At 38.6% G+C, this 15,563-nt stretch overlaps 1 protein-coding gene across 1 annotated transcript in view; it reads left to right on the top strand.

The window, feature by feature from the left end:
- LOC147311646 (sodium channel protein type 2 subunit alpha-like) overlaps positions 1-12,921 on the top strand; it is a 65,343-nt gene extending 52,422 nt beyond the window's left edge. Inside the window, exons 15-25 of the mRNA XM_086265726.1 lie at positions 1,686-2,042; positions 2,215-2,640; positions 3,185-3,317; positions 3,427-3,581; positions 3,844-4,017; positions 4,104-4,226; positions 8,467-8,742; positions 8,821-8,877; positions 9,627-9,959; positions 10,064-10,334; positions 10,431-12,921. Coding sequence (XP_086121852.1) covers positions 1,686-2,042; positions 2,215-2,640; positions 3,185-3,317; positions 3,427-3,581; positions 3,844-4,017; positions 4,104-4,226; positions 8,467-8,742; positions 8,821-8,877; positions 9,627-9,959; positions 10,064-10,334; positions 10,431-11,476 — 3,351 coding nt within the window. The 3' untranslated portion in view covers positions 11,477-12,921. The remainder of the gene's footprint in view (positions 1-1,685; positions 2,043-2,214; positions 2,641-3,184; positions 3,318-3,426; positions 3,582-3,843; positions 4,018-4,103; positions 4,227-8,466; positions 8,743-8,820; positions 8,878-9,626; positions 9,960-10,063; positions 10,335-10,430) is intronic.
- The last annotated feature ends 2,642 nt before the right edge of the window (positions 12,922-15,563 follow it).

Here is a 15,563-nt window from a genome sequence, read left to right as displayed (position 1 = left end):
CTAAGAGAAGTAACCAAACAAAATTAAATAATACAATGTATTACAAAGTTGCAAAATATAACAAAATAGATTTTAATACAAATACCTCTAATTATAAATATCCCAGTATATTGCCTAAAATTAAATATATATAGTTGAGATTGAGGTTCCCTTCTAATCATATTGACTTTGTAATTTTTCTTTGTTGAGGATGTGATATTGAGGGTGTTCACCTATTGCAGTGTGTACTTGATTAAAATTATTTCTGCCTGTGGCTATGGCATTCTGTGGTGCATTTGGGCAAGCTAAATCTCTCAAGCTAGGCATACACTGTACGATTTTTTTCAGTCACGTTATTCAGCTCCTGCTCAAACTGTACGATTGACTCGCAGGGGTTAAAAGTTCGTAGGTCACGATGCAGGGTCTCACACTATACGGGCCAATGCTCTGATGCGACCTGAGTGCTCACACTGTGCGTCCCTAACATGAAGGTTATAACACAAAATCTGTCACTCGCTCTCTCTCTCTCCCTAACTGTCTTTCACTCATCCAACTAATTTTGTCAGGCCAAATCAAAACGGCTTAGATGAGCTTGCCAAAGTTCTACAAGTTGTGCTTTCATTGCTTGTGTCCAGATCACACGCTGCACTGCCGTGCTGCTCCGTCTTTTCACTTTCATTTCTGTGTTTGCGCGTGTGCAGTGTGAGAGGATGCATTGACCACCTCAAGACAGCTGATAGGATTTCAAACAGGTTTGATTTTCTTACGACCAAACGATTGATGATCGGGATCTGGTCGTGGGGTGTTAATCGCTTCTCGTTACACCATGTATACTACATGATGCACGACACACGATGAAGCCGAAACTCAGGCCGATCACCAAAACAGTCGCACGACTGAAAAATTGGCTCAAAATGGGCCAAAAATCACACAGTGTATGCCCAACATTACTGAATGTGCTCCTGTGAGTGGCAAGCAGGACATGGAGAGGGCGGGAGGCATTATCCAGTATTTCCTTTATCTTGGACAACATTTACCTCAGTGACACCACCTTTAGAGAGTCCACCCAGAAAGAGTGGCCTGATGGTGTTGAATGCACTGGTAAAGTTTAAAAAATAATATGACCCCAGGAATCCACACAGATACAAAGCTTCTCAAGAACACTAAACAGGTCACCTATTTCCAGCAAGCTTCTCTGTAACAGAATCTGCACACAGATTCTGCAGAAATGATAGAAAAGCTTTTCTATATAAAGGCAAGTAGCACAATCACAAAGGTAGGAGCCAAGCTATGTTAATTGTTTATCACAACTCAATTTCGCTGTGGGATGAATACAGTCTCTCTGATTCTGCCACTGAGCCACTCCCTTAAGTAGTGACTCCATCGAGTTCATCAAAGACAGCTTACCAGCGGATGTCCAGAAGGCAGGAACCTGAGCTGAGTCCCTCCACTACACAAAAACCAAGACACCAATACACACACAAACAGGGATAGAGGAGAGGTAGAAAGCATAAGAGGGAGAGACAGATGAAAACGTAAGGACAGAGGGACCATGAAACTGCAATTGTTGGGGTAAAGGTTGTTTCCCAACTTTTTAAACATAGTTCCAAAGGACTCACCTGCTTCTTCTTGCCACTATACATCATGGCCTGTATGTTCTGGTGTTTTGTGAGTTAGGTAATGACTTTTTTTGTTTTTGTTTACAGCTTAGAGTATTCAAGTTGGCGAAATCCTGGCCCACTCTAAATAAATTGATCAAAATAATTGGTAATTCATTGTGGGCTTTGGGCAACTTGACACTGGTCTTGGCCATTATCGTCTTCATCTTTGCTGTGGTGGGCATGCAGCTATTTGGAAAAAAATACAAGGACTGTGTGTGTAAAATTTCTGAGGACTGCACTCTTCCTCGTTGGCACATGAATGACTTCTTCCATTCATTCCTCATTGTTTTCCGGGTGCTTTGTGGAGAGTGGATAGAAACCATGTGGGACTGTATGACAGTGGTTAATGAACACATGTGCATCACTTTCTACATGATGATCCTGATTATAGGAAACCTTGTGGTAAAACTTTCAATGGTCAATTCATTAATTTAAACTCATTAAACTGATTAAAAATGTAATTCTTATTTAAGTAATTGTACATAGTGCAGTTTTACAGTAATATGTGTTTTGTTGTAATCAGTTTATAATAGTTTCAATATAAATTTTACCTGTCCATGTCATTACCTGGCAGGTCCTGAACCTCTTCTTGGCCCTGCTGCTGAGTTCATTCAGTACTGACAATCTAGCATGGGCAATGGATGACAAAGAAACAAACAATTTGCAAATTGCCATTACACGTATATACGAAAGCATTTCCTTCAGCACTAGCTGCAGCAGCGCCTGCCTTAGAGAGAAGAAACAAAAGAAGGATGAGGAAAAATCTCTGGATGAACTCCACAAACCTTTAGGGCCGAACAGTATCCTAAACCATGGCAATGGGGAGGTGATCGGCGTAGAAAAAACTGGGGACAAATACATGGTCAGCACCAAAAGCAATGATTCCCTAACATCTTTCATCAACAACCCTAGTGTGACTGTCACCATCTCTATGATTATGAAAGAACCCGATACTGAGGACTTCAACAGTGCTTCATCAGATGTAGCAGGATGTCCTGCGGTAAGGATGTTCTTGGTCTCAAAAATCTCTACAGATGCCTGATTTTTGTTTTAAACCAAGCCTTACAAAAGTTATTTATGACACGCAATGCAACCACATAGTGTAAGAGAACACTGTTGTTGGCGTAAGTTAGGTATTTCATTAGTAAAGGTGAAGGGATCAGCCTAAAATCTAGTCATGGCAATGACATGTATCATACACACTTGATTCAAAATCAACCAAAAAACATAAAATCCAATTAGGAAAAAAAAATTTTTTACTGTAAAAACCACTAACATGTTTATCAAACCACTTTCATAATTTGAAATGCAAATATAAATTGTAAATTTTAAACACTTATTCACAAATTGTGAAAATAGCAAAGTCATATACAAATAATTACCTAAAAATGCAGCCAGTGCCTCAGGTGTTTTTTGTACAACTATTTAAAATTACTACTAAAATGACAGAACAATCTGTCATTTTGTGAAACTAGTCTTACTCAATGGCTTTGTTATATCAGCTCATCCAAGATTTTCATCTACACTATTGATTTCATCCACAGATTATCATTGATGATGGACAGTTCAGCTGCTCAGATGCAAGCACAGTGGATGATGTACCAGCTGGAAAGAGAGGAAATTCTGCAGACTTTGAATTAGAAGATGATATAGATCCTAATGCTTGTTTCTCTGCTGGTGAAACTAACACCTGCTATAACTTTAGTTTTAATTTGAATCTGCATTTTCCATGTCTAAAACACCATTCTAACCATTTCTAACCATCCTAACCATTGTCTCTTTTCAGTCTGTGTGCAGGCGTTCCATTGCTGTCAAGTAAATGTAGATGTGGGCTGGGGTAAAATATGGTGGGCACTACGAAAAACCTGTTATCAGATAGTGGAGCACAACTGGTTTGAGAGCTTTATCATCTTCATGATCCTGCTTAGCAGTGGGGCCCTTGTAAGTATTTACATAAAAACATCTGGCATCTAATCAGGATCAGGCAGTTCTTAACTGTTCATTTTTAAAACGTTTTTCATTTAATATTACTAAATCAGTCTCTTTCGGTGATCTGTTCTCACGTCTGTTTTGGAGCAAATCCTAAGATATTGTCTGCAAAGTACTATTGATATTTTTAATGGAAATTTCATTATGTGCATGTTTGGCATTAATACACTTTCCATTTGTATTTACACTTACCTGTCTTTTTCCTCACATTTAGGCATTTGAAGATATCTACAATGAGCAGAGGAAGACTATTAAAACAGTTTTGGAGTTTGCAGACAAAATTTTCACTTGCATTTTTATTCTGGAGATGTTAGTGAAGTGGATGGCATATGGATTTGCTAAATATTTCTCAAATGCCTGGTGCTGGTTGGACTTCCTAATTGCTAATGTACATCGAAATGCTGCTTAGACAGAAACACACAGTTTAATATATCTTTGCTGCTTATAACGTATTTGTAATTGTATTTTTTCCAGATCTCACTTGCCGATCTAGTAGCCAACACATTAGATGCTAATAATTTCGGTCCCATGAAGTCTTTCAGAACCCTACGAGCTCTAAGGCCACTAAGAGCCCTGTCACGCTTTGAGGGCATAAGGGTAAGAGCTGTTGGAACCACCTATCCATTCAGAGTCACGTTGAACTATCTACCACTAATCCAGTACACTAGACTACAACCTAAATCTCTTAGGTACACTTTGTTAGTTCTGGGTGGGCCTTCTTTAGCCTTCAGAACTGCCTTTATTCACTTTGTCATAGATTAAACAAGGTGCTGAGACTTTGGGTCCATACTGATACGATAAAATCACACGGTTGCTGCAGATTTATTAGCTGCGTATCCAGAATACAAATCTATGGTTCAAACACATCCAAAACTTGCTCTGTTGGATTTAGATATGGTGACTGTGTAGATCAGTCTGAGATTATTTGAGGTTTGTGGGACATTATCTTGTTGGAAGCAGCCACAAGAAGATGAATACAGTGTGGACATAAAGGAATGGTCATGGTTGCTTATAATACTCAAGTGTGCTGCGGCATTTAGGCAATACTTAATTGGATGGATCGATTAATCAGTACTGAGAAGCCTAAAGTCTGTCGAGAAAATATAATAATAATAATAATAAATTTATTTATGAGCGCCTTTCAAGTCACCCAAGGACACTTTACAATAGGATAAAACAATTAGTAAAACAATGGCAGAATAAGAACAATAAAATAAAGCACAAGATAAAATGAACAAACAGTGTATTCACAGTGAATATGCAGATTTGAACAGATGAGTTTTGAGTTGGGATTTAAACTGGGGGAGAGAACCAATATTTCTTATTTCAGGGGGCAGAGAATTCCACAGCCTGGGAGCAGAGCAGCTGAAAGCTCTGCTTCCCATGGTGGTGAGGCGGAAGGAAGGTACAGTAAGCTGGACAGAAGAAGAAGAACGAAGTGAACGGGCAGAACAAGTGGTGGTTAACAGGTCAGAAAGGTAAGAAGGAGCGAGGTTATGAAGGGCCTTGAAGGTGAGCAGAAGAAGTTTGAAAATTATCCGGAATTTCACAGGGAGCCAGTGAAGTTCCTGAAGAACAGGGGTGATGTGCTGGTAGGAGGGGGTTCTGGTGATAATGCGAGCAGCAGAATTCTGAACCAGTTGAAGCTTATGGAGGGATTTTTGGGGGAGACCATGCAGAAGAGAATTGCAGTAGTCAATACGGGAGGTAACAAGACTATGTACAAGAATGGACGTAGACTGGGTGGAAAGAGAAGGAAGCAATCTGTTAATGTTACGTAGATGGAAGTAGGCAGAACGGGTGAGGTTATTGATGTGTGATTTATAAGAAAGTGTGCTGTCTAGGATGACACCAAGGCTCTTAACCTGAGGAGAAGGGAGAACTGTGGAGTTATCGATGGTGAGTGAGAAATGGTTTGCCTTCAAAAGGTTGGATTTGGTGCCAATAAGGAGGATCTCAGTTTTATCCTCATTGAGCTTTAGAAAATTAGAGGTAAACCAGGATTTTAACTCGGATAGACATTCTGTAAGGGAAGAAGGTGGGAAGGAGGAATCAGGTTTGCAAGAGAGATATAACTGGGTGTCATCAGCAAAACAGTGAAACTGAAGATCAAATTTGCGGAAGATGGTACCTAGAGGGAGGATGTATATTATAAAGAGAAGAGGGCCTAAAACTGAGCCTTGGGGTACACCAGAGGTGACGGGAAATAGACGAGAGCGGAATGATCTATGCACCACACCCTTGCACTACGACCACCAGACTGAACTACTGGTATAAGGAAGAATGAATCTAGGCTTTCAACTTCTTGTCCTATCATCCAAATGTCACAACAAAAATCAAGACTAATCGCAGCAGCTTTATCCAGTCTTCTTTAGTCCAATTTTGGTAAACCAATTTGAATTCTTGCTCAGTTTTCTTTGTTTAACTGAAGTAGTGGCATCTGATATAATCTTCAGCTTCTATAGCCCATCTGCTTCAAGGTTGGATGTGTTGTGTGTTAAAATATGCTCTTCTGTTCACCTTGTTTACAAAAACTGGTCATTTGAGTTACTATTGCTAACCTGTAAACTAAGCAGTCTCTGACCTTTAGCATCAAAAAGGCATCATTATCCAGAGAACTTCGGCTCACTGGATATTTTCTCTTTTTCAAAACATTATCTCTATTTTTTCTCTTATGAATCCTAGCAATGGCTGTAAGGTCATCAATTTCTGAATTTTTTTCTCAGCTAATCTCATCAAACAAGAGAAATCCCAAGATACTGTTCGAAACCATAAACTCTGTTGTTTCCCCCATGGTCCCCCCAGTAGCCATGTCTTCTGTATCTGACAGTAATGACTTTCTAAATTTGTTTGTGGATAAAGTTAATAATGTCCAAATGAGCGTTTGTCCTTCAATACCATCTGTTTGTGTCTCTGGTCCACCTCCCCCTCATTCACTGTCGGTGTTTAACCCAATGACCATACATGATCTTTCACTTCTGCTGGATAAAATGAAAATCACCACTTGTCCATATGACATTCTACCTGCTGGACTGTTTTCAAAATGTTCTCTCTGCCATTGGCCCCTCTGTTGTAGAGATATGCAACACCTCTCTTTTAACAGGTGTGGTGCCTAGGTTCTGTAAGTATGCTGTTGTTGAGCCAATATTAAAAAAACAGCAGTTCAAATCTAACACAGCTTAAGAATTACAGGCTTATCTCTAAGCTAAAATTGTGGCTCTGGAGTGGTTTCAGTCATACCTCTCCAATAGATCTTTTAACTTTTGTGCAAATCAGTTTATGTCACATCTGACGTGTGGAGTACCGCAGGGTTCAGTTCTGGGACCTATTCTTTTGCTCCTGTGCATGTTACCTCTAGGACTTATAATTAGGCAGTTCCCTGATGTGTCTTATCACTTCTAGACTGATGACATTCAGCTCTGCTGCTCTTTTAAGCCAATGGAAGTCCAAAAGTTGTTCTCTTTAATAAAATGTTTAGCTTCCATTGAACAATGGCTTTGTGACAACTACTTGCGGCTGCACTCAGAGAAGTCAGAAACGGTAATTATTGCTCCCGACAGCCAAATATCTGTAATCAAGCAGCATCTTGGTTCTCTTGGCTCCTCTGTTCAGCCAAGCCTCAGGTACCTCGATGTTATTTTTGATTCTGCGATGTTGCTAGAGCAACACTCTCAAGCAGCTAATTAGTAACTGCCTTTTTCAACTAAGGATTACAAGGACTACATTGATGTCCAAATCTGAATTGGAAATACTGATTCATGCTTTTATTTCATCTCACTTAGATTATTGTAACAGCCTTTTGTCTTTGTTTGAGCAAAAAGAATCCTAACCGTCTCCAATCAGTCCAGAATTCCGCTGCAAAGCTCTTAACAAAGACACAAAAATAGAGAGCACATTACACCGGTTTTATTCCCATTACACTGGCTTCCAATATATTTTAGAATTCACCTCAAAATTTTAGTACTGACTTTTAAAGCTCTCAGTCAATCCTGCCTACATCTTGGATCTTATAGAACCCCATGCTCTCCCTTGCAGCCTGAGATCATCAAAGGCTGTTAGTAGTTTTAAGACCAGAGGAGATTGATCTTTTAGAACAGCAGCCCCCAGGTTGTGGATTGCTTTGCCTCCATCTTAAAGTTGCCTTGATTTTATTTATTCTTTCAAACAGCAGCTAAAAGCTCAAAACCTCAGACTGGCTTTCTACTAGAGTTGTGCTGCAGACTCGATTGTGTTGTTTTATGTACATGTGTTTTATATTATTGTGAAGCACTTTGTGGTTCTTATCATATGAAGATGAGTAATCACAAATCTCAAATTATCGAGTTACCGCGGATTGCCCCGTGCATGGGACTGCACGGCATCAATGCATTAACTAGCTAACCGCACTAACCCATTGATGCCGTGCAGCCCCACGTCATCAATGATGTCGACAATAAAATTCATCTACATGGAATTTTATTGTTGACTTGTCATATACCAATACCACATAAATGGACAAGACAGCAGGGTAATATTCACAGGTTGTCAGACGTGAGCAGGTGAGGTACTGGAGCCTACAACAAGAGGTTAGCTCACAGAAAGTGGAGACAGGAGTTATTAAAGTAATCGTTAACTATTCGACCAATCTAAGAAAAATTGGCAGATTTGTCAACTACCAAAATAAACTTTAGTTGCAACCCAACGCAATGGCACTTAAAAATGTGTTTTTTCTTCCTTTTTTATTTATTAATTTATTTTTAACCATTACCACAGTGTACAATATCATGCATCAGTTTAGATTTCTGTGATCTCTGTCTGCTGTACAGATATGTTATGTGATTTGTGTATTGATGTGCAGGTGGTTGTCAATTCCCTAATGGCAGCCATTCCCTCCATCTTCAATGTGCTGCTGGTATGCCTCATCTTCTGGCTGATCTTCAGTATCATTGGAGTCAACTTATTTGCGGGAAAGTTCTACTATTGTGTCAACACAACCACAAATAAAAATTTCCTGGTATCAGAAGTGAAAAATATGACAGACTGTCGGCAAATGGAAAATGGAAGCGCTCGAGTGATGAATCTTAAGGTCAACTTTGATAATGTTGGCATGGGTTACCTTGCACTGTTGCAAGTAGTAAGTATTTTGTTGCAAATTTTGTAATAGAAGAACATGTTTTTCTACCGTTGTCACTTGCTGTATTTTTTTCTATAGGCTACATTTAAGGGTTGGATGGACATCATGTATGCCGCTGTTGATTCTCAAACCAAGGTGGTTATTTTTATATCTCACCATATAAATGCTTTAACCCCTGTAAAATGTCAATGTTTTATTAAAATCATATTACACTTTCTTTTGCTGAGGCAGTGACACATTTCTGATGAAAAATTTGTAACAATGTAAAATATATTTTTTGAAGTGAAGGGTTGGTCTAACATGAGCAAGAGTTAGCTTTATCTTAAAGATCTGGATGACCTCTACTGTAATTTCCTACTTCTAAATTCAGATAAAACAGGTTATTCTACGGCCCTAATAATCTTAGAAATATGGTGTCTAACCAAATGTTAACTCTGGATGGCATTACGGTGGCCTCCAATAACATTGTGAGGAATCTTGAAGTCATTTTTGGCCAGGTAATGCACATATTAAACAAATATGTAGGACTGCTTTCTTTCATTTGCGCAATATCTCTAAAAATTAGAAACATCCAAAACCAGTTTATGCAGTCATTACCTCTAGGATGTACCACTGTAATTTATTATCATTAGGATGTTCTAAAAACTCCCTGAAAAGCCTTTAGTTGATTCAAAATGCTGCAGCTCAAGTTTTTGACAGATACTGACAGGGACTAGGAAGACAGAATATTTTATGCACTGTACACACAGTGCTAAGTAAACAAATACCACCAAGGCAGAGTTTTCTGTAAAATTAAATCACTTAAGGCACACATCCGCTTGGCCAGAACAGTAATCTAAAGGATGTCTCTTTTTTAATGTCTTGTTTTTTTGTTATCATTGTAGCCAGAAGAACAACCAGACTATGAGATCAACCTATATATGTACTGTTATTTTGTTGTTTTCATCATATTTGGAGCATTTTTCACACTCAATCTTTTCACTGGTGTTGTTATTGACAACTTCAATCAGCAAAGGAAAAAGATAAGTATCAAACCTCTTTGTAAAAAGAAGAATTTGTATTTTCTCTTTTTTGATTTAAGTGATTTAATGTGCCTATCATGTTTTCTTTACTTAGGAGGTCAAGACATCTTTATGACTGAAGAACAAAAGAAATACTACAATGCCATGAAGAAACTGGCATCAAAGAAACCACAAAAACCGATCCCTAGACCATCAGTATGCGAGTCAAACTTTGACTGGATTCAATATGAATTTAAAATTGTATTGTTTTTCTTCTAAAATATATTCTTGTTTATTTTACCCATGTCTATCTGTTTCAGAACAAGATTCTAGGATATATTTTTGATTTTACAACCAAGAAATCTTTTGACATTGTGATTATGGTTCTAATATCACTTAATATGATTGCTATGATGATGGAAACTGCTGAACAATCAGACTACAAGAAAAACGTCCTCTACTATATAAATGTGGTATTCATTGTCGTCTTCACTGGAGAGTGCTTATTGAAGATGGTCTCGCTCCGGCACTACTTTTTCATGAATGGCTGGAATATATTTGATTTCATCGTTGTTATTCTGTCAATCATCGGTATGACTCACCTTCATTTACAGTTTCTCTCTGACAAGTTTTTAATATTGCAGTAATCTGTCATCCAGTGTTTAATCATTTCATTTCTTTCTTTAGGTTTGTTTCTTACTGAGATAATAGAAAAATACTTTCTTTCACCAACCTTGTTCAGAGTCATCCGACTGGCACGGATTGGCCGCATCCTCCGCCTTGTTAAAAAAGCCAAAAGAATCCGCACACTCTTGTTTGCCTTGATGATGTCACTTCCTGCCTTGTTCAACATTGGTCTCTTGCTCTTCTTGGTGATGTTCATCTATGCCATCATTGGCATGTCAAACTTTGCATATGTCAAGAAGGAAAGAGGTATTGATGATCTTTTCAATTTTGAGACTTTTGCAAACAGCATGATCTGTCTGTTCCAAATCACCACCTCAGCTGGATGGGATACCCTACTATATCCCATTCTCAACAAAAATGGAGATGACTGTGACCCTGAGATGGAGAATCCTGGTAGTACTTTTAAAGGAAACTGTGGAAATCCTACAGTGGGAATTATTTTCTTTGTGAGCTATATCATCATCTCTTTCCTTATTGTGGTGAATATGTACATTGCAGTCATCCTGGAAAACTTTGGTGTAGCTACTGAAGAGAGCGCTGACCCACTGAGTGAGGATGATTTTGAAATGTTTTATGAGGTCTGGGAAAGGTTTGATCCTCATGCAACACAGTTCATTGAGTATAAAATGCTTTCAGAATTTGCAGATAATCTGGAACCACCATTGCGCATAGCCAAGCCTAACAAGTTTGACCTGATCTCTATGGACTTACCCATTGTGAGTGGTGACCGCATTCACTGCCTAGACATCCTGTTTGCATTCACAAAGCGTGTTCTAGGTGAGGGTGGAGAAATGGACATTCTAAAGGAGCAAATGGAAGAGCGTTTCATGGCTTCGAATCTTTCAAAGGTGTCCTACGAACCCATCAGTACCACCATCCGGCGCAAACAGGAGGCTGTTTCAGTTGTTGTGATCCAGAGAGCATTTCGGAAGTATGTACGGGAAAGTCTAAGAAAAGACACAAGACTCCATGAGACATCAAGTAATAACAATCAAAAGGATGAAAAGCTCATTAACATGGAAAAGGATGACACAGACAAACTTTAAGAAAAACTTCCAGTGCCGATACAAGCAAACTGACACTTTCTGCGGCCTCTCAGCATTCATGTAGAAATAAAAATAGAAAATAGAAATAACAAATAGAAAAAACAAATAGGAAAAAGACAAAAGTGAAAAAGAATTTGTGAACAAAGATGTCAAAGAACAAGATATATAAAAGGAAATCTGTGCTACACCAAAGACACTGTAGTGAATGCAAAATGTTTACAACCTTTCACAGTGATCATGATATCCACTGGAGTCTCTTTTTTAATATGGATATCTGCTATTTCAAACTGACTGTAATTTTTTTTATCTTAGAGAATAGACAAGTGTCATTTAGGCTATAGTATGACTCACTTGGAAGGATTAAGGAGCAAGGACCCCTTACGTCTGCTAAAGATGGGCATCATTACTTAAAGTGTTATGAAACGCATATAAGTTAATCCTTTAACTTGTATTGAAGCTAATTTTGCTACCTGGTGTCTTTAATTCACTAGCTGTGACCTGACTAACCTAAATGGATCCTGACTTAGGTCTGACAGCATTCCCAATAGATAATTGCAGATGGCAGAGCAACAGTTAAGGCTAAGGTTTGGGGAAGGCTTCAGAGAAGAATGGTGGCTTTCCAGCCAGGCATTTCCCAATGTAATAATGAGAGACGAATGATGATGATGCACTACAAACAGCTTGTAGTGCAGGGCATATATAGTCGTATACAGAGAACTAGAAGGGGAGTGTTTGTCCCCACTTCAAAATGCAGATAAATTATCTCCAATTCACTAGCTGGGACTGCATCCTCATTTAGATATGACAGCATTTCTAGTGGAAATCAATTGAGGCTGCTGCTTGGGGAAGGCCCCAGAAGAGACTGGCTGCAGCTCCTGGGCTAGGCAGATCCCCAAAGAAGGAATTTCCAGGAAGCAGTGATGAAAATGTGTGTTGCAAATGTCAAAGATGGTTGCAAATATATGATTGGTAGATTGACCTCATGACCTCAAACTGGTGATTTGTGATTTCACTGACTGAAGTGGATCTAATGGCAGAAATGCAGAAAGAATAACTGGAGAAGAGATCCGAAGTATTCCCGATGATGAGAGAACTTAAAGTTGAAAGTAATGGATCAAAGGCTAGTAAATCCTTAGGGGTGAGTCTATCTTGAAATAGAATATGAAATCGGGATTACCTGGCTGGGTAGTTTACTTCATTTTGCATTAGGCACTGATGACTACTGTGTAGATTTCGTAAAATAATCAAGGTGACAATAAGCAGTTTTGTAAACACTGGTTGAATTTGGAAGAACAATTACTGGAGAACCACCTTCCATGACAACCCCATGATAACATCTATGATAACCCAGAGAAGTAGGAGAAGGGGTAGAGCTAAATGTCGTCAAGTGTGAAAGCTGATAATCATATAAGAAAATGATGCCAATTGATATGGCTAGCAGATATTGGTGTCCTAAAAAAAAAGGGGGGGGGGGGGTAGCTATTTGTTTACAAGAGGAGCAAGAAAATGCTCAAACCACTCAAGGAGGAAATTAATGCCACTGGGTTTTCCCATGGCCAGAGAAACCTGGAACCAGACGATGTTGAGGGTCAGTGGGGTTGTGTGGGCATGCTGGGCAGGAATGACGGTGTCTGTAGAATGAGCAGGAGTCCAGGTAGCGGCACAGACATAGAACTTGTGAAGTCATTGAAATAATTGCAAACTGTGCAGTCTCCTAGTTGAATGACGAGTCTACCCTTACTATCTATGCCAGGTGGCAAATGAATGCTCGCAAGAGATTGTGTGGGTTTGAATTTTTGGAGGAGCGGCTGGAGCTAAGGAGCTAAGGTGTGACCAGATGTGCAGCTTATGAGCTGTGAGCTATTTTGGACTGGGATGATATAAGGTAAAGCAGGATGTGAAGGTGCTCCACATATCAAACAAAAATGAGAATAAACAGCTTGTAGTACAGAAGGGTCATATATAGCCAAAGAACCAGAAAGGGCGTATTTCAGGTGTGACTCTGCTCCTGAAATTCTAAATAATTTTCTCCAACTGTTGTTATACCACTGACTGTTATATTACTCAAGCATTTATCACTAAATAAAAATCATGATTTGGTTAATTTTCTTTCTATATTTATTTTTCTTTTTTTTTACTCTTTCAAAATGGTTCTATCTTCAGGTATAGGCTTTCCACCAAAAATCACTACTTTAAAAGAAAACTAATGGCACAGTATGATTATGCATGGCAGAGTGCGTGCCATGATTTGTCCCAGTCCATCAGGTGCAAAAATGTCATGAGGAGGCTGTTTTTTTTACACGTTACAGAAACTTTCCTTGTAGTAAAAAAACAAATCCAAGCCGAATTTGTTGATTATCTTTGATTATCAGTGTCAGAGCAGAAACCCTAGAAAAATACTTTGCAAATTGTTAGATCATTTTTTAAATTGTTGACATTCCTGTGTTCCAGCTATCTAAAATTTAGACTATTGCTAAACATGTATACATTTTACCATTAAAGGTTCCATACAATATGAAGTAAATGTGTTTAACTGCAGTTTTTACAAAAGCATTCACTCCAGCTGGAAGAACCACATAAAATGTCAACATTCTGGCCAGTGTGAATGCCCTCACTGAAACTGTTTACATGCTTGTTTGTGTCATGTTGTGGTTCAGTAAGTTGGTACAATGTATGTTAGAAGATGATAAGCTTTACTACAATATTAGTTCACTCTAGCAATCTGACATTAGACAAAATTAAACACAGGAACCGGTGCTTCAATAGGAGTACGCATGGGTACATGACAAACATATGCATAGTAATAGTGCACTTTAGAGTAATTTGACAAGGTATGCAACTTTCCCATTTTATACCTGCTTTTTGTTGTCCTAGTACCAGTTTAAGTCTGTCACTGGCAAATAACTGTGTAAGCAGCTTATTAAACTAAACTCATGCTTGTTGGGATTTGTTGGGATTTTCTGTATCTCATAAAACAAGACTGATAATGCAGGAAACATAAATCAAGGCAGTCCATTTTTCTGTTACATAAAATGTCTGAATGTTGATGGAAAACTTGTAAAAGTTTCTATTAAGAATGCACAAAGGCCTAATTCATACAAGTTCATTTTTAATGTTACACAGGCTGAGAGTGGGAGTGGTCTAACTGTAGTATAACAGACACAAAGAAGCGCTATCCGGTAGTTAGGTGATGACGTGACGAATACTACTTCCGGGCCTAAAGTAGTCTGTGTTTAATATGGCTTTTGTGTTGTTAACATGTTTAATGTTATGTATTTTCTTCTATTTAATCTCAAAAAGCTCCTAAAACAGTCAGTGATCACTGTTGACCTCCCTCGGCTTTTATTACCGCTAATCATTTATTTAAGCTCAGTTTTTAAAACCTTAGGATGTAACTACAGCCCAGCCCATGCAATGACTAACCTCGTATTGTGGATGGATTATCTCAGTTGTTCTCCTGGCTGAAGTTTGGTCCTTTTACAGCATCCTGCCATGTAATTACATTTGTTCCTGACCACCGAGAACACTCACGTTAACTTTTATCGAGTGGAAAAAAAGTTAGCTTGTTTATATTATGCTAACATAGCTGTGTCGCTCACGTAGCACATCATTGTATACCAGCTAGCCAAACTTCAGTAACCCTACAAACGTCACTGCTGTTTAGTTTTCTGTCTTCATTTATGTTGGAAGTGATAACAGAGCTGTACGTTTTAATATTGTTTCCAAAACCCCGCAGTCAGGACATGCTATATTGTATTTAGATAGAAGCTAGCGAGCTAACTTCCTGCTAACTTCTAACTCCGTTAAATGTCATAAACTCCGTTTTCATGGATGCCTGGATGTTAAACTCAATTGTTACACCTGGTAGAGCAGAACGCTGATCATTTTATTAAAGATGAAAGACTTTAGACAGTTTTTCAACTCTCAGTAATGCAATAGTGATTGTTTGATATATGGACCTGCAGCGTAGTTTAGGCCCAGACACGGCTAGTGACGTCAGACTTAACGACAGGATAGCCAATATACAGGCAGGATCTACACACTACTGTAAAAGTTAAACAGGCTAGTTTGAACTTCAGTGTTGTAT

Source organism: Aulonocara sp. 'chitande type north' Nkhata Bay, linkage group LG16, assembly GCF_057382095.1.
Source record: "Aulonocara sp. 'chitande type north' Nkhata Bay isolate Kocher_YH1m ecotype deep benthic linkage group LG16, A_spYH_male_GT1.1, whole genome shotgun sequence".
In the NCBI taxonomy this organism is placed as follows: domain Eukaryota; kingdom Metazoa; phylum Chordata; class Actinopteri; order Cichliformes; family Cichlidae; genus Aulonocara; species Aulonocara sp. 'chitande type north' Nkhata Bay.
This window is presented reverse-complemented; position numbering and strand designations above follow the sequence as displayed.